The 18049-nt window shown below is 46.1% G+C and overlaps 1 protein-coding gene across 1 annotated transcript in view; it reads left to right on the plus strand.

The window, feature by feature from the left end:
* Positions 1 to 13258, plus strand: part of ECEL1 (endothelin converting enzyme like 1) — a 34614-nt gene extending 21356 nt beyond the window's left edge. Inside the window, exons 10-17 of the mRNA XM_032224925.1 lie at positions 702 to 760; positions 1589 to 1640; positions 3286 to 3353; positions 4825 to 4949; positions 5499 to 5564; positions 7300 to 7395; positions 10155 to 10231; positions 12908 to 13258. Coding sequence (XP_032080816.1) covers positions 702 to 760; positions 1589 to 1640; positions 3286 to 3353; positions 4825 to 4949; positions 5499 to 5564; positions 7300 to 7395; positions 10155 to 10231; positions 12908 to 13007 — 643 coding nt within the window. The 3' untranslated portion in view covers positions 13008 to 13258. The remainder of the gene's footprint in view (positions 1 to 701; positions 761 to 1588; positions 1641 to 3285; positions 3354 to 4824; positions 4950 to 5498; positions 5565 to 7299; positions 7396 to 10154; positions 10232 to 12907) is intronic.
* Positions 13259 to 18049: the final 4791 nt, after the last annotated feature.

An 18049-nucleotide genomic window follows, 5' to 3' on the forward strand; every position in this document is an offset into this window, starting at 1 on the left:
CCTCAACGACCCTCTCAAAGGATGCAAATGACCAGCTGTCTGCAAGGAGTGTCAATCCTTCCATTCCCCACTATCGAGTCAGAGCTGAAGAAGCTTCTTGGAGGAGAAGCAAAACTTCTTCAAAGAAAAACCAGAAAGTCCACTTGCTTCCTGAAAAAAATGCACCTTTGGGACAACCGTGACCTCGATGCCTGAGAATCTCTACAAACTTTTAGCTATGCAATTTGGGATGAAGACCCTTGGAATGGGGTGGGATAGGAATGGATTTCCAGAGGAAAAAATTGCAGACTACAGGAACCGTTTGCACCACTCAGGTGACCCTGAGGACATAGATAAAAACCTCCAAGTGGCCTCAAGGACCCTCTCAAAGGATGCAAATGACCAGCTGCCTGCAAGGAGTATCAATCCTTCCATTCCCCACCATCCAGTCAGAGCTGAAGAAGCTTCTTGGATGAGAAGCGAAACTTCTTCAAAAGGAAAAAAACAGAAAGTCCAGTTGCCTCTTGGGGGGGGGGAAAGCACCTTTGGGATTTTCTGGGGGATGTAATCTTGACTTATCTGCCGGACCCCAGTGTAGGGTTGACCCTTGCAATGACCACCACAAGTGTCAGTCCCAGGAGTTGTGACTGTCCCCTCCAATGCACCAGTTTCGGATCCAAGCCTTCACTCCTGTTGCTAATAACCATGTTTTCTCTCCGCAGGTGGCTGTTACCTCCTCAAGCACTGAATGCTTATTACCTTCCTAACAAGAACCAGATGGGTACGTTGAGGTTTGGCCTCTTTCTTAACTGTGTATGTTGTACAGCAGGGGTGGGGTGGTGGTGGTGGTAAACTCAATTTCATTGAGGGACGCATCGGAGTTGGGTTTGATCTCGGGGGGGGGGGGGAGAGGCATGGTGGCCGTGGCCAGCTCAATGTCATACATGTTGGAGGCACCTGCCATGGCCAAGTGCTAAGGCCGGACTTCCCTCAGTCCCCCCCCCCTCAGTCTCATTATAATCTTCCTTCCTTCTTTCCTTCCTTCCTTTTCTTTTTCCTTCCCTCTTCATTCTCCTTCCTCCCTTCCTTTTCTTCTTTTTCCCTCCCTCTTTTCCTTTCTCCTTTTTCCCTCACTCCCTCCATTCCTTCCTTCCTTTTCTTCTTTTTCCTTCCCTCTTCTCCTTTCTCCTTCCTTCCTTCCTTCCTTCCTCTTCTTTTTCCTTTCCTCTTCATTCTCCTTTCTTCTTCTTCCCTCGCTCCCTCCATTCCTTCCTTCCCTTTCTTCTTTTTCTTTCCCTCTTCTCCTTTCTCCTTCCTTCCTTCCTTCCTTCCTTCCTTCATCTTCTTTTTCTTTCCCTCTTCATTCTCCTTTCTTCTTCTTCCCTCCCTCCCTCCATTCCTTCCTTCCCTTTCTTCTTTTTCTTTCCCGAGACGGAGGTTAAGTGACTTTTGCCTCATTTTACTTCTTTGCCACCGTGGTTCAGCGAACTGCTTCCGTTTTTAAGTTAGTCACAGCGTTGTTTAAGTGAATATGGCCTCCCCACTTGGAAAACTTTAGAGAAGACGCTTTAAAGTGTCTCTCCGCTAACCTGTGCTTTATTTTCTTCAGTGTTCCCAGCTGGAATTCTTCAACCGACGCTCTACGATCCTGAATTCCCACAGTAAGTGCTATTTTTCCCTCACCCAGGAAGTAAAAGGAGAAAAAAGAACTAGAGGAGCAGCTAATTTGGCTGAGCTACAGTAAATTGTTCTGACTATACGGTGTGGGCCTGATTCCTTGCCAAACGAAATGTTTTTGTGAAGTATCTAAGAATATTATTCAACCTTAAGATCTGGAAGATGGGTGGACTTCAACTCCCAGAATTCCCCAGCTCAGCAGAACTGGCTGGGAAATTCTGGGAGTTGAAGTCCACCCATCTTAAAGTAGCCAAGTTGAGAAACACCTGGATGGATGACTTCAGGTTGATGTTAAGAACATCAGGTTGGTGTTGAGAACATCTGGATGGATGAACTTCAGGTTGACGGCAAGGTGGACAAACACCTGGATGGATGGACTTCAGGTTGATGTCAAGGTGGAGAAACACCTGAATGGATGGACTTAAGATTGATGTCAAGGTGAAGAAACACCTGGATGGATGCACTTCAACTCCCAGAATTCCCCAGCTCAGCAGAACTGACTGGGGAATTCTGGGAGTTGAAGTCCATCCATCTTAAAGTAGCCAAGGTTGAGAAACACCTGGATGGATGGACTTCAGGTTGACGTCAAGGTGGAGAAACACCTGAATGGATGGACTTAAGATTGATGTCAAGGTGAAGAAACACCTGGATGGATGGACTTCAACTCCCAGAATTCCCCAGCTCAGCAGAACTGACTGGGGAATTCTGGGAGTTGAAGTCCACCCATCTTAAAGTAGCCAAGGTTGAGAAACACCTGGATGGATGGACTTCAGGTTGATGTCAAGGTGGACAAACATCTGGATGGATGGACTTCAGGTTGACGTCAAGGTTGAGAAACACCTGGATGGATGGACTTGAACTTCCACAGAAAATCTCTGCTGGCTGGGGGATTCTGGGAGTTGAAGTCCACCCACCTTCCAGTTGCCAAAGTTGAAAAACATTGATCTAGGGCCATATCCTATCTCCCAAACAAGCTCGAACGCTGTAACGTCTCCTGCCTTGAGCAAGGGTTTGGACTAGAAGACCTCCAAGGTCCCTTCCCACCCTGTGGCTCTATGCTTCTATGATCTTTTCCATTTTTTTCCAATTTCTGAAGTTTTGCTGCACATCCTCTTTTAACAGCCCCATAATCCCTTGCGGGGCGGAGTCTAGGCAACTGAATGGAGTGTTTTTTTGGCCAGATGCCCTTCCTGTCACCAGGCCGGAGTTGTTTTTCAGCAGATATAGCCACATTGTGCCCAGAGAGAGAAATATCCACCTCTACCTAGGATCGAACTCACAGCCTCCTGATTGACGGAGAGCTCCGTCTCTAGGCCAACGCACCACTCTGAAGGTTTACTACACCTCCGCAGAGCAAAATCAGCGTTCCAACACACACAGCTTTTGATCTCAATCTCTTAAACTACAGGGAATCCCGGTTTAGTAACTGCTTCGTCTCCAAACCATCGCAGTTACAAGAGTGATGAAAAAATAGCTTGGCTTCCAGTTGCAAATTGCAACAGGGGATGTCCTACTGCAGTTGGAGGCCTGTTTCCCTATTCCACAATAGTCCATATTTGCAAGAGTTCAGGTCAATTGATTGTTGTCTTCACCGGTTACCAACTCATCACATCTGTCTCACCCCTACAGGTCTTTGAATTATGGGGGGATCGGTACAATTATCGGGCATGAGCTGACCCACGGCTACGATGACTGGGGTGAGCCTTCCTCTTTATTTCTCAGCTCCACAAAAGGGAAGCCTCGGATCTGGGGAAGGAGAGTTGGGGGGCTGTGTGTCAGAGCGAAAGGAAGAACAGCTGCAGGAACTGGGTATGTCTAGTTTAATGAAAAGAAGGATTAGGGGAGACATGATAGCAGAGTTCCTATATCTCAGGGGTTGCCACAAAGAAGAGGGAGTCAAACTATTCTCCAAAGCACCTGAGGGCAGGACAAGAAGCAATGGATTTTAGGGTTCCAAAGAGCATCCAAAATTAAATCAGAGTCCGAGGAAAAGGATTCCTCAAAGTTCCAATTGATGAAGGGAGCCATGTTGGCACATCTGGGAAAACCCGAATCTGAAAGCTTCCCGGTTTTCTCCTCGCAGTTGGAAGTTCAAGATCTTGCCCTCACACCCACAAGTCCATCCCATGGTCCAATCTCCCACTGCCATCCTGGCAGTTCCTCCCATCCAGTTCTGGTCAGGTGCAGAGACAAAGGATGAACTTGGCTTTCTAGGGAGAAGAAAGAGAAAGAGAGAAGGGAGGGAGGGAGAAGAAAGAAAGAGAAGGGAGAAGAAAGAAAGAAAGAAAGAAAGAAAGAAAGAAAGAAAGAAAGAAAGACAGAAAGAAAGAAAGAAAGAAAGAGAAAGAGAAAGAGAGAAGGAAGGGAGAGGGGGGGAGGAAGAAGAAAGAAAGAGAAAGGAGGGAGAAGAAAGAAAGAGAAAGAGAGAAGGGAGAGGGAGGGAGAAGAAAGAAAGAAGGGAGGGAGGGAAAAGAAAGAGAAAGAGAGAAGGAAAGGAGAGGGAGGGAGAAGAAAGAAAAAAGAGATAAGGAAGGAAAGAAGAAAAAGAAAGAGGAAGAAAGAAAGAGAGAAAGAAAGAAAGAAAGAAAGATAGATAAATAGATAGATAGATGGATGGATGGATGGAGGATGGATAGATAGATAGATAGATAGATGATAGATAGACAGACAGACAGACAGAGAAAGAAAGAAAGAAAGAAAGATAAATAGATAGATAGATGGATGGATGGATGGAGGATGGATGGATAGATAGATAGATAGATAGATAGATAGATAGATAGATAGATGATAGATAGACAGACAGACAGACAGAAAGAGAAAGAAAGAAAGAAAGAAAGAGGAGGAAAGAAAGAGAGAAAGAAAGAAAGAAAGATAGATAAATAGATAGATAGCTAGATGGATGGATGGAGGATGGATAGATAGATAGATAGATAGATAGATAGATAGATAGATAGATAGATAGATAGATAGATAGATAGATAGATAGATGGATGATAGATATTTTGCAGGAGGCAAATCATGTTCTACGTAAACCAGAAACTAGATGTCTGGTAGCCTCTATTCCAAAACAGAAGCTTATCTTGGGGGGGGGGCGTTGTTGCGCGCACACAAAATTCCCCCCGCCCCAGCCAGGGATGCCGCCATTCCCCCCAGCACTTGTCTTTGCAGGCGGACAATACGACCGGTACGGGAACCTGATGCACTGGTGGACGGAGGCCTCGTACAGCAAGTTCCGCCAGAAGGCCGAGTGCATTGTGAATCTCTACGACAACTTCACCGTCTACAACCAGAGGGTGAGGGAGCCCGGATGCCCCACGGTTTCTCCTTCTTCCCCCTCCCCTGAATTTGCAATCTCAAAATGCAGGTAGTCCTCGACTTACGACCACAATTCGGCCCCCAAAACGTACGTGGTCAAGCGAGAGAGTTGTTAAGCGGGCTTTGCCCCATTTTACGACCTTGCTAAGTGAATCCCTGCAGTTGTTAAGTTGGGAACGAGGTTGTTAAGTGAACCCAGCTTCCCGGCTGACTTTGCTTGCCGGAAGATCCCGGGGCACTATGACCGTCATAAGTATGAATCAATTGGCAAGTCTCCAAATTTTGATCCACGTAACCACGGGGAATGCTCCAGGGGTTGTAAGTGTGGAAAAAAAACCAGACCTAAATCACTTTTTTCAGTGCTGTTATAACTTTCAACGGTCATTAAATGAACTGTCGTAAGTCAAGAACTACCTTTGTTAACATGCCATCTTAGGAGAATCTGGAAAATAACCAACTTAAGAATTTCCCAGGATGTAAAATCTGATTTTTTCCTCCCCGCCTCTCTCCTCCTCTTCTTTCTGCAGGTAAATGGGAAACACACCCTGGGAGAAAACATTGCAGACATGGGAGGACTGAAACTGGCCTACTACGTGAGTGTATTTATTTTATTTATTTAATACATGGCTATCATCACCCGTCACTTAGATAGGACTGGGCAGCTAACGATTAAAATAAAACCAGAATTAAAAACACAAACACACACAATTCAACTGATAATGAAAAGCGTAATTCTGACAAAACTCCTCTGGAATAAAAGAACTACAAATAAAGGACAATATTTGTAGCTCAAGGTTATTAACAGATAAACAGAGTTGGAAGGGACCTTGTAGGTCATCTAGTCCAACCCCCTGCCCAAGCAGGAGACCCTACATTATTTCTGACCAATGGCAGCCCAGTCTCTTTTTGAAAGCCTCCAGGGATGAAGCTCCCACGACTTCCGAAGGCAACTTCTGTTCCATTGAATATAGAATAACAGAGTTGGAAGGGACCTTGTAGGTCATCTAGTCCAACCCCCTGCCCAAGCAGGAGATTCTACATGGTGTCTGCCCGATGGCAGTCCAGTTTCTTCTTGAAAGCCTCCAGGGATGAAGCTCCCACAACTTCCAAAGGCAACTTCTCTTCCATGGGTTGATTGTTCTCCCTGTCAGAAAATTCCTCCTTATTTCCAGGTTGAATCTCTCCTTGGTCACTTTCCATCCATTCTTCCTTCTCTGGCCTTCAGTTGGGTTGACATGTGGGGTCCTTGGTGCTCTCTGAGCTTGGTGGTTTTCTTGCAGACATTTCTTGGCCCAAACTAGGAAACATCATGAGTGTTGGAAAGGGGGGGGGGGGGGGTTGAAGGGAGGAGGAGGAGGAGAACTGTGGGGTCCTTGGTGCTCTCTGAGTTCAGTGGTTTTCTTCTAGACGTTTCATGACCTAACTAGGTAACATGATCAGTATTGGAAGGTAACGTCATGAGTGCTAGAAGGGAGTGAGGTTTGCAGAGATGAGGAGGAGGAGAAGGAGGAGGGCTGTGGGGTTGTTAGTGCTCTCTGGTTTTCTTGCAGACGTTTCATTACCCAACTAAGTAACATCATCAATGCAAGAAGGGAGTAAGCTTTGCAGGTATGAGGAGGGGAAGGAGGAGAGGAGAAGGACTGTGGAGTCCTTGGTGCTCTCTGAGCTAGGTTGTCTTCTTGCAGACATTTCTTTACCCAAATATGTAACATCATCAGTGGGAGGAGGAGGAGGAGGAGGAGGAGGAGGAGGAGGAGGAGAAGGACGACGACTGGGGGCTCCTCGATGCTCTCTGAGCTTGGTTGTTTTCTTGCAGACATTTCATTACCCAACTAGGTAACGCCATCAGTGCTAGTGAGTGTGAGGTTCCCTCCTGTTTATATACAGTAGCTTTGGCCTTGCCAACCGTTTTTGAGATGTGGTTTTCACCCTGGCAGTCCTGGATTTAGGGTATTGTTTTCTGCTTGACTGTTTGTCTGGTACTAATCCCTGCTTATCTAGGTATACATCAGTAGAAGGGAATATTTATTATAGCACAGGGTGGAACGGTGGAGTCTTCGTGTGCCCTGATGATGTAACAGCTGGAAGAAAACAACCGAGCTCGCAGAGCACCAAGGAGCCCCCCCCCTTCGCTTACCGAGCAATGTCCACCAGCCCAACATCTGGAAAAGTCAACCCCCAAGTAGTGATGGGCACAGCATCATGAGCCAAGTCCTGCCGTGTACCCAGATCTGAATGGACAACAACGCAGGGGCACCACGGTCTTCCTCCCACCGTGAAATGAACTGTGTCCACCTTGCCAGATGTGGTTTTTTTCCCCCCTTGCAGGCGTACCAGAAATGGGTGCGGGAACACGGCCCCGAAAATCCCCTGCTGTGGCTGAAATACACCCACGAGCAGCTCTTCTTCATCGCCTTTGCTCAGGTAACGTCCCTCCCCCACCCTATTGCCCTGAGGTCTGATGTGGGTCTAAATACAAATATATGTTCAGTCTATACTGACTTGGACCACCAACTCCCTGTTGTGGGTACTTAAATAGTTTTTGTCCTTGGCGCCCTCTGAGCTTGGCTGTTTCCAGACGTTTCATTACCGAACTAGGCAACATCATCAGTGCTAGTAGGGAATGAGGGGGGTCTATCTTTGAATAGGCTCTTTGTAAGCAGCTCCGAGACACGAGGCCCATGTCAAAATGTTTAGGTTTAGGTTTTAGGTTTTATTTGCATTTGTAGGCCGCCCTTTTCCCTGAGGGGACTCAGGGCGGCTCACAGAAAACCAGGGAAGGGGGAAATACAACATTGAGACAACAACACATAATAAAATAATGGGCAACATGCATACAACATTCGGGCGGGGTAGGAATCCTTATCCCCAAGCCTGACGGGCGAGCCAGTTCTTCAAGGCTGTGCGGAAGGCTTGGACGGTGGAGAGGGTACGAATCTCTACGGGGAGCTCGTTCCAAAGGGTCGGGGCCACTGCTGAGAAGGCCCTCCTCCTTGTGGTTGCCAGCCGACACTGGCTGGCCGATGGAATGCGGAGGAGGCCTAATCTATGGGATCTTATAGGTCGTAGGGAGGTAATTGGCAGAAGGCGGTCTCTCAAGTATCCAGATCCACTGCCATGTAGGGCTTTGTGGGTGATCAATAGCACCTTGAAGCGCATCCGGCGATCGACAGGTAGCCAGCGCAGCTCGCGGAGGATAGGTGTAATGCGGGTGAATCGGGGTGCACCCGCAATCACTCGCGCGGCTGCGTTCTGTACTAGCTGAAGTCGCCGGATGCTCCTCAAGGGCAGCCCCATGTAGAGCACATTGCAGTATTCCAGCCTAGAGGTCACAAGGGCCCGAGTGACTGTTGTGAGGGCCTCCCGATTCAGGTAGGGTCGCAACTGGCGCACCAGGCGTACCTGGGCGAATGCCCCCCTGGTCACAGCCGCTATATGATGGTCGAATGACAGCTGTGGATCCAGGAGGACTCCCAAGTTGCGGACCCTCTCTGAGGGGTGTAAAATTTGACCCCCCCAGCCTGAGTGTTGGATTATTGGCCAAATCTTTGGGAGGAAAACACAACAGCCACTCGGTCTTTTCTGGGTTGAGCACAAGCTTGTTAATCCTCATCCAGTCCATGACGGCTTCAAGCCCCCGGTCCATCACGTCAACCGCTTCATTGATTTGGCACGGGGCGGACAGATACAATTGAGTATCGTCCGCATATTGATGGTATCTGATCCCGTGCCTACGGATGATCTCTCCCAGCGGTTTCATGTAGATGTTAAATAGTAGGGGGGATAAGACCGAACCCTGCGGCACCCCATATTTTAGGGGCCTTGGGGACGATCTCTGCCCTCCCACTAACACCGACTGCGACCTGTCCGAGAGGTAGGAGGAGAACCACCGTAACACGGTGCCTCCCACTCCCACCTCCCGCAGTCGTCGCAGAAGGATACCATGGTCGATGGTATCGAAAGCCGCTGAGAGGTCAAGGAGGACCAGGATGGAGGGATGTCCTTCATCTCTGGCTCTCCAAAGATCATCCATCAATGCGACCAAAGCGGTTTCTGTGCTGTAACCGGGTCTGAAGCCTGACTGGAAGGGGTCTAGATAGTCTGCTTCCTCCAAGGACCGTTGGAGCTGGAAGGCCACCACCTTCTCAACAACCTTCCCCAGAAAGGGGAGGTTGGAGACCGGGCGATAGTTGTTAAGGACAGCTGGATCCAAGGATGGTTTCTTCAGGAGGGGTCTCACCACCGCCGCTTTCAGTGCGGCGGGGAAGTTCCCCTCCCGAAGGGAGGCGGTTACAACCGCCTGGATCCAGCCTCGTGTCACCTCACTGCAGTTGGAAACCAGCCATGAGGGACACGGATCCAGAACACAGGTGGAGGAACTCACAGCTCTCATGGCCTTGTCCACATCCCCGGGGGTAACCTCCTGAAACTCAACCCAGAGCTGTTCTACTTGGTCCCCCTGTGCCTCGGCTGGAACTGCAGGTGTGGAGTCCAAGTCCGTCCGAAACCGAGCAATTTTGTCCGCTAAGAATTGGGCATATTCTTCAGCTCTGCCCTGCAAGGGTTCCCCCGTCTCCCTTTTGTTCAATAGGGAGCGGGTTATCCTAAACAGGGCGGCTGGACGGGACTCAGCGGATGCGACCAGGGAGGCTATGTGTGATCTTTTAGCTGCCCTAAGTGCCCTAGTATATTCCCTGGTGCAGGTGGTTACCATTGCTCGGTTCGATGCGGACTTATCGGACCTCCAACGGTGCTCTAGGCATCTCCTCCGGCGCTTCATCTCCCGGAGCTCCTCGGTGAACCAAGGAGGTCTCCGGGATCCGCCGCCTCGGAGGAGCCGCAGTGGCGCAATCCGGTCGAGGGCCTCTGACGCTGCCAAGTGCCACGCAGCAGTCAGAGTCTCTGCCGGACTGTGGGCGAAAGTGTCAGGAATGACACTTTCTAAATACAAATATATGTTCAGTCTATACTGACTTGGACCACCAACTCCCTGTTGTGGGTACTTAAATAGTTTTTGTCCTTGGCGCCCTCTGAGCTTGGCTGTTTCCAGACGTTTCATTACCGAACTAGGCAACATCATCAGTGCTAGTAGGGAATGAGGGGGGTCTATCTTTGAATAGGCTCTTTGTAAGCAGCTCCGAGACACGAGGCCCATGTCAAAATGTCTCCCTTCTTCCCTGCAGAACTGGTGCATTAAACGGCGCTCGCAGTCCATCTATCTCCAGGTGCTGACCGACAAACATGCCCCCGAACATTACAGGTACCGGCATCCAAGGGACCCTCCAATTGGGCTCAGAGATGGCAAAGACATTATGCACAGAGGGCCTCTGGCTGGGGAATTCTGGGAGTTGAAGTCCACACAGTTGAAAGCTGCCGAAAACTGAGAATCTCTGGTTTAGGATTTGGGAGGAAGCCACATAAAGTGTCCAAAAATACTTTTTTGATGAATAGTTTTATTATTGCTTTTATTTCATTTCATTTTATTTTATATTTATTTCATTTCATTTATTATTTTATTTTATTTTATATTTATTTCATTTTATTTTATTTTATATTTATTTCATTTCATTTCATTTTATATTTATATTATTTTATATTTTATATTTTATATTTATATATTATATTTTATATTTTATATTTTATATTTTATATTTATATTTTATATTTTATATTTTATATTTATATTATTTTATATTTTATATTTTATATTTTATATTTATATTTTATATTTATATTTTATATTTTATATTTTATATTTTATATTTTATATTTTATATTTTATATTTTATATTTTATATTTATATTTTATATTTTATATTTTATATTTTATATTTTATATTTTATATTTTATATTTTGTTTTATATTTTATATTTTATTTTATTTTATTTTTTTATTTTATCATTTTATTTTATTATTTTATTTTATTTTATAATTTAATTTAATTTTATTTAATTTTTATTTTATTATTTTAATTTAATTTTATTTTTATTTTATTTTATTTTATTTTATTTTATTATTTTATTTTATTTATTTTATTTATTTTATTTATTTTATTTATTTTATTTATTTTATTTATTTTATTTATTTTATTTATTTTATTTATTTTATTTTATTTTATTTATTTTATTTTATTATTTTATTTTATTTTATTTTATTTTATTATTATTTTATTTTATTTTATTATTATTTTATTTTATTTTATTGTTTTAATTTTATTTTATATTTTATTTTATTATATTATTATTTTTACTAGTTGATAACCTGGTGTTGCTCGGGTATTTATTTAAAGGGGGGAAATATCCGGACCGAACATAATTTCTAATATTGGATTTTCCCCCTTACCAGAGGGAGCCCCCTTGTGGAGTACTGTGAAGCCATTACCATGGCAACTCCACTGCACTGTACAGTAGAATTCATTTTATGACAGTGCAGTAGAAGCCATTTTAAGGCACAACAGGCTGTATCTTAACAGAACATATACCACAAGGGTGTGTTAGTGGTGTTTTACCCCCACAGTATTTTTTTCCAGAGAGTAAGTCATCTGTGTACCAAGTTTGGTTGAAATTGCTTGAGGCGTTCCAGAATTATGCTGGAACACACACACACACACACACACATTTTTATATATATCAAAGATTATATTATTTTATATTTTGTATTGTTTTACATTTTATATTGTTTTATATTTTATATTGTTTTATATTTTATATTGTTTTATATTTTATATTGTTTATATTTTATATTGTTTTATTTTTTATATTGTTTTATATTTTACATTGTTTTACATTTTACATTGTTTTACATTTTATATTGTTTTATATTTTATGTTATTTAACTTTATTTTATGTTATTTTATTTTATGTTATTTTATTTTAATTATAATTTTATAAATAACTGAGGCTGGGGAACATACCTAATAGTCCTTCCTCCTATTTCCCCCATTATAACAACCCTCTAAGGGGGGCTGGGCTGAGAGACAACGATTGGCCCAAAGTCAACCAGCTGGCTTTCATGTCTAAGACAGGACTAGAACTCCCAATCTCCTGGTGATTCAGTGATTCACCCAAAGTCACCTAGATGGCTTTTAATCCCTAAGGGAGGACTAGAACTTTCAATCTCCTGGTGATTGGCTGAAAGTCACCAGCTAGTGTTCATGCCTTCAGCGGGACTGGAACTCACAGGTGTCCAGTTTCTAACCTGATGCCTTCCCCGCTAGACCAAGCAGACTCTCGGTGCACAAACAATTCCGATTGTGAAATGAAAAGGGAGCTGCCCCCCCCCCTCCTGATTTGTGGGCTCCTATGGACTAACCTCCAAGGTTCCTTTCAACTGAATTTATTCTGTATTCTATGGTTCCACCACAAAACCTCATTCGACTAAACCGCGCTCGACGAAACCGTGTAACTGACGTCATCAACAGGGCGACAACAGCACGGAGACAGAAGCACGCTGTAAACGCTAAACCTAAAATTAACCCCTAAACCTAACCCCCCTAAACCTAACCCTAAACCTAACCCTAAACCTAACCCTTAACCTAACCCTAAACCTAACCCTAAACCTAACCCTTAACCTAACCCTAAACCTAACCCTAACCCTAACCTAACCCTAAACCTAACCCTAAACCTAACCCTAAACCTAACCCTAAACCTAACCCTTAACCTAACCCTTAACCTAACCCTAAACCTAACCCTAACCCTTAACCTAACCCTAAAGCTAACCCTAAAGCTAACCCTTACCTTAAGTTGAATCGGCTTACTTTCAAAGCGCTATTTAAAGCGCCCTTCTTTCTCCGCGCTGGCTGTTGTCGCCCTGTTGATGATGTCAGCGACGCGGTTTAATCGGGCGCGGCTTAGTCGAGCGCGGTTTTGATGGGTCATGGTATTCTATGTCTGCAATCCTCAATTTTCCCCTCCTCTCTTCCCTTCCCCCTTGCAGGGTGCTGGGCAGCGTCTCCCAGTTTGAGGAATTCGGACGGGTCTTCCATTGTCCCAAGGACTCCCCCATGAACCCCACACACAAGTGCTCAGTCTGGTGAAGCCCCCACCTGCCCTTGCCTGCACCCAGCCCGGATCGACACGCCTCTTGGCATCGTCCTGGTGCATGGCACCGAAATAGCAGAGGGAGAAAGGAGAGAGAAGACCTCTTAAAATTCCTAGAGGTGGTCCGGGCTCTGGGGATATGCCCACGCCTACCAACAGGAGCCCCAAGCACCCCAAAATCTTTGGGCCTTGACAGCATACTGTATTTTTCGGAGTATAAGACGCGCTGAAGTATAAGACGCACCTAGCTTTTGGGGAGGAAAACAGGAAAAGAAAATCTGCCTCTGCCTCCCAGCAATTTGCCTCCTTGCAGCAAGCAGCAAACAGCCTGTTTCAGCTTCAGCTTCAGCACAGCCTGATTAGCACAAGCCGCTGAGTGCAGCAAACAGCGTGTCTCAGTTTCAGTTTCAGTTTCAGTTTCAGTTTAGCCTGATTAGAACAAGGGGGGAAAAAATCTGCCTCTGCCTCCAGCAATTTACCTGGCGGGGATCGGAATGGGCAGAAAATGAGATGTGCGGAGGCCGAAAACGGGGCACACGGAAATGGCAATGGGCAATGGCAATCCCTGCAGCCTGAAACAGCTGATGGTCGGGAGGCCGATCCAACCGACACTCAGCGGCTTGTGCTAATCAGGCTGTGCTGAAGCTGAAGCTGAAACAGGCTGTTGGCTGTTCACTGCAAGGAGGCAAATTTCTGGGAGGCAGAGACCAAAGAGTGCGATGGGCAGGGCTGCACTCGGTGTATAAGACGCACCCAAATTTTCACCCTCTTTTAGGGGGGGGGGGGAGTGTGTTTTATAGTCCGAAAAATACGGTAAATAGGTAACACAAGTCTAACACACCTCCTGCAATCTCTTTCCATCGGTACGATCACACAGGACACGAAAGGATCCGCTTCCGAAGGGATGTTTTCCCGCTGTTCGTTTTGGACCGTGCCAAAGTTTTTCTGGTTTGCTTCCAGACCCCAATTTTTATTTTCGGGGGGGAGGCAGGGGGGGTTGCTAGTCTAGTTTATTGTGCTAACACAGCTTAAGTTCCAAAGCTAGAGGTAGTCCTCAATGTACGACTGTTCGTTCAGTGACCGTTCAAAATCACAACGGCCCTGAAAAAAAGTGAGTTACAACTAGTAGTACAACCGGATCACCATGATCCCAGCCGGCTTCCAACAAGCCGAGTTAACGGCTTCACTTTAACGATGGCGCGATTCACTTAATGACGATTTGCTGAAAGGTTAAGAACAAAGGGCCACAACCTCGGGCACAGCTCGCTTCACAACTGCCTTGCTTAGCCACGGAATTCCCGGTCCCAATTGTGGTCGTAAGTTGAGGACTACCTATATAGCTGGTGCGGTGTGTAACTTTTTTCGCTGGCCTCGATATGATTGCGCTTCGTACTTTAATTTTTTTGTTTTTTAAAAAAAAATTCAAACGAACCAGCACAATGGTGTATTATAATTAGTCCATTTTGCTGTCAGTCTTTATATATATATATGCGTGTGTTGTATTTGTGCTGATAAATAAATAAAGGGAGAGTAGTATAGATCTATTTCAAGCTATTTAGCTCTCATCAGCTGGCCATACCCTTACTGGGATTCGAACCTGGCTGTATTACATATTAGGCAGATGTGTTAACCACTAAGCCACAAGGTTCTCCTCCTTTATCAGCTGAGCCAGGGAAATAGGTATGTATTTAGTGGTATGTATTGTGATGTGTGTGTATAGGTATGTATTTAGTATGCCTAGCTGATGAGAGCTAACTAGCTTGAAATAGATCTATACTAGTCTCCCTTTATTTATTTATCAGCACAAATACAACACAAATGTAACAAAGGCAACAGTAAAAATATTGGGTTTCTGTCTGGATGGTCTCTTGTGACGAGCCGATAGACAGAGAAAGGAAGCAGTATGCCCCCTCCCATATTTGGGCATACCAGGGGTTGTGACACTATATATATATCGTAGATTTTCACGGGTACAAGTATGCAAGTTTGGTGAACACGGGAAAACACCCCCCAAAATTAATATATATATATAATTTTTATATATTATATATATAGTTTTTTAGGTTTTCCTCCCTACACGCTCTCAAAATGATCCTAGGATGAAGGACTGGATTTTTATTCACTTGTATTGTAGAACTGGAATTTTCGTGAGCAACTGATGGTCCCTCAAATTTGCACCCCAGATTAGAATTGGGGGTTTAATCTGCCCCCCCACTACTTCCCCTCTCCACATCTGGTCGTTTCTTCCTTTTGTGGCCAAAAAAACTTGGAGAGAGTGTACGATGAACAGAGAAGCACAAATCATCCTATATTGTTCCGAGAAGATCTGTTTTAACCACACAAGCACACTTTCTCTGTTGTGAGGAAAGGCCTGGAAGGTTTTTGTGTTGCGAAGGTGGCTAGATTGCTTTAACACAATCGTGGCCTGATGCCAGCTTGTCTGATCAGTTCTCAGCACCGAACAAAGCTTCCAGAATGAGTCCCAAGAAAATGGCCCCCAATTCAGAATAATAGAATAAGCAGAGCTGGAAGGGACCTTGGAGGTCTTCTAGTCCAACCCGCCCCCCTTGCTGAGGCAGGACACTTATCATTTCAGACAAATGGTTGTTCAATCTCTTCTTTAAAACCTCCAGTGATGGAGCATCCACAACTTCTGGAGGCAAGTAGTTCCGCTGGTTAATTGTTCTCCCTGTCAGGAAATTCCTCCTTAATTCTAGGTTGCTTCTCTCCTGGATTAGTTTCCATCTATTGCTTCTTGTCCTTTAGGTGTTTTTGAGAATAGGTGGAGACACCCCACCTCTTCTTGGGGGCAGACCCTTAGATGTTGGAGGTGAAAAATTGTGTGAAGACCAAATGGATAGAGAGCTGGAATTGGAGCCACCTCTCAGTCCAAGGGGCAAAAATCCCTGTTAAAGGAATTTTTAAAGCTTTTTTTTTAAGCTTAAGGGGGCTTAAGAGGCATCCAGACTGGTCTAGATGAAATATTGGGAATGTACATTGGGGGGGGGGGTTCAAATGTGGTTTGATGGGAGGCCCATGTTGGTTTATTTCCCCCCAATCTGACGGTTGGGATCAGAAGTCATAAGCGCTCAGGAACTGTGGGAATTATAGTCTCCAACCCATTCTTTAGGCGCAGGCGTTCGAGGAAGGCAGCCCAAATTCATGCACAGCCAGACAGCTGCACCCCTGTGTGCGCACACACACACATACAATTTACACATTTTCCTTCCCTCTCTCTTCCTCTCCCCTGCCCCCACTCCCTCCCTCCCTCTCTTCTCTCTTCCTCGCTCCTATCCACCCTCTCTCTCTCCCTTCCCTTTCTTCCTTTTCCTCCCTCTCTCCGTCCCTCTCTCTCCCCTCTCCCTCCCTCCCTCCCTCTCGTCTCTCTTCCTCTATCCTCCCTTTCCTTTCTTCCTCTCTCCTCCCTCTTTCTCCCTCCCTCCCTCCTCTCTCCCTCTCTCCACCCTCACCCCTCTCTCTTCCTCTCTCTCCTCTCTCCACCCTCCCTCCCTCTTCCCTTTCTCCCTCCCTCTATCCATCCCTCCCTCTCCCACCCTCCTTCTCTCTCCCTTTCTCCCTCCCTCCCTCCTCTCTCCTCTCTTCTTCTCTCCCTCTATCCACCCTCTTCCCTTTCTTCCTCTCTCCCTCTCTCCACTCTCCCTTCCCTCTCTTTCTCTCTCTCTTCTCTACTCTCTCTCTTCCTCTCTCTCTCCACCCCCTCTTCCCTTTCTCCCTCCCTCCCTCCCTCTCTCCTCTCTTCCTCGCTCCTTCTATCCACCCTCTCTCCCTCCCTTCCCTTTCTTCCTCTCCCTCCCTCTCTCCGTCCCTCTCTCTCCCCTCTCCCTCCCTCCCTCTCGTCTCTCTTCCTCTATCCTCCCTTTCCTTTCTTCCTCTCTCCTCCCTCTTTCTCCCTCCCTCCCTCCTCTCTCCCTCTCTCTCTCCACCCTCACCCCTCTCTCTTCCTCTCTCTCTTTCTCTCTCTCCACCCTCTTCCCTTTCTTCCTCCTTCCCTCTATCCATCCCCTCCCTCTCCCACCCTCCTTCTCTCTCCCTTTCTCCCTCCCTCCCTCCTCTCTCCTCTATTCTTCTCTACCTCTATCCACCCTCTTCCCTTTCTTCCTCTCTCCCTCTATGCACTCTCCCTTCCCTCTCTTTCTCTCTCTCTTCTCTACTCTCTCTCTTCCTCTCTCTCTCCACCCCCTCTCTTTCCTTTCTCCCTCCCTCCCTCTCTCCTCTCTTCACCTCTTCCTCTATCCATTCTCCCTTGCCTCTCTCCCTTTCTCCCTCCCTCCCACTTCCTCTCTCCGTCTCTCCCTCTATACACTCTCCCTTCCCTCTCTCTTTCTCTCTCTTCTCTACCTTCTCTCTTCCTCTCTCTCTCCACGCCCCTCTCTTCCCTTTCTCCCTCCCTCCCTCTCTCCTCTCTTCACCTCTTCCTCTATCCATTCTCCCTTGCCTCTCTCCCTTTCTCCATCCCTCCCACTTCCTCTCTCCTCTCTTTGTCTCTCCCTCTATCCACTCTCCCTTCCCTCTCTCTTTCTCTCTCTTCTCTACCCTCTCTCTTCCTCTCTCTCTCCACGCCCCTCTCTTCCCTTTCTTCCTCTCTCCTCCCTCTTTCTCCCTCTCTCTGCTCCTCTCTCCCTTTTGCTCTCTTCTTCTCCTCCCTCCCTCTTTCTCTTTATCTCTCCAGTGAGTGGAGTTGCCCGGACACTCGGCCATAGGAGTCCTTTGTACAGAAATGTCGCTTTGTATTTTTATCTGCTGCTGATGACATCCAAATAAAAAAAATATATTAAAAAAAGCCCAAAGCCGTTTTTTTTCTCCATGGACAACGGAAGGCCTGGCGTTCATGGATCCTCCAGGTAGTTGCAGCAGGTATCAAAAGGACAGGTAGGGCCCTGGCCTCATCAGAGGAGGAGGAGGAGGAGGAGGAGGAGAGGAGCCAAGGTGGCGCAGTGGCGCAGTGGTTAAATGCAGCACTGCAGGCTACTTCAGCTGACTGCAGTTCAGCGGTTCTAATCTCACACGGCTCAAGGTT

Source organism: Thamnophis elegans, chromosome 10 (genome assembly GCF_009769535.1).
Source record: "Thamnophis elegans isolate rThaEle1 chromosome 10, rThaEle1.pri, whole genome shotgun sequence".
Lineage (NCBI taxonomy): Eukaryota > Metazoa > Chordata > Lepidosauria > Squamata > Colubridae > Thamnophis > Thamnophis elegans.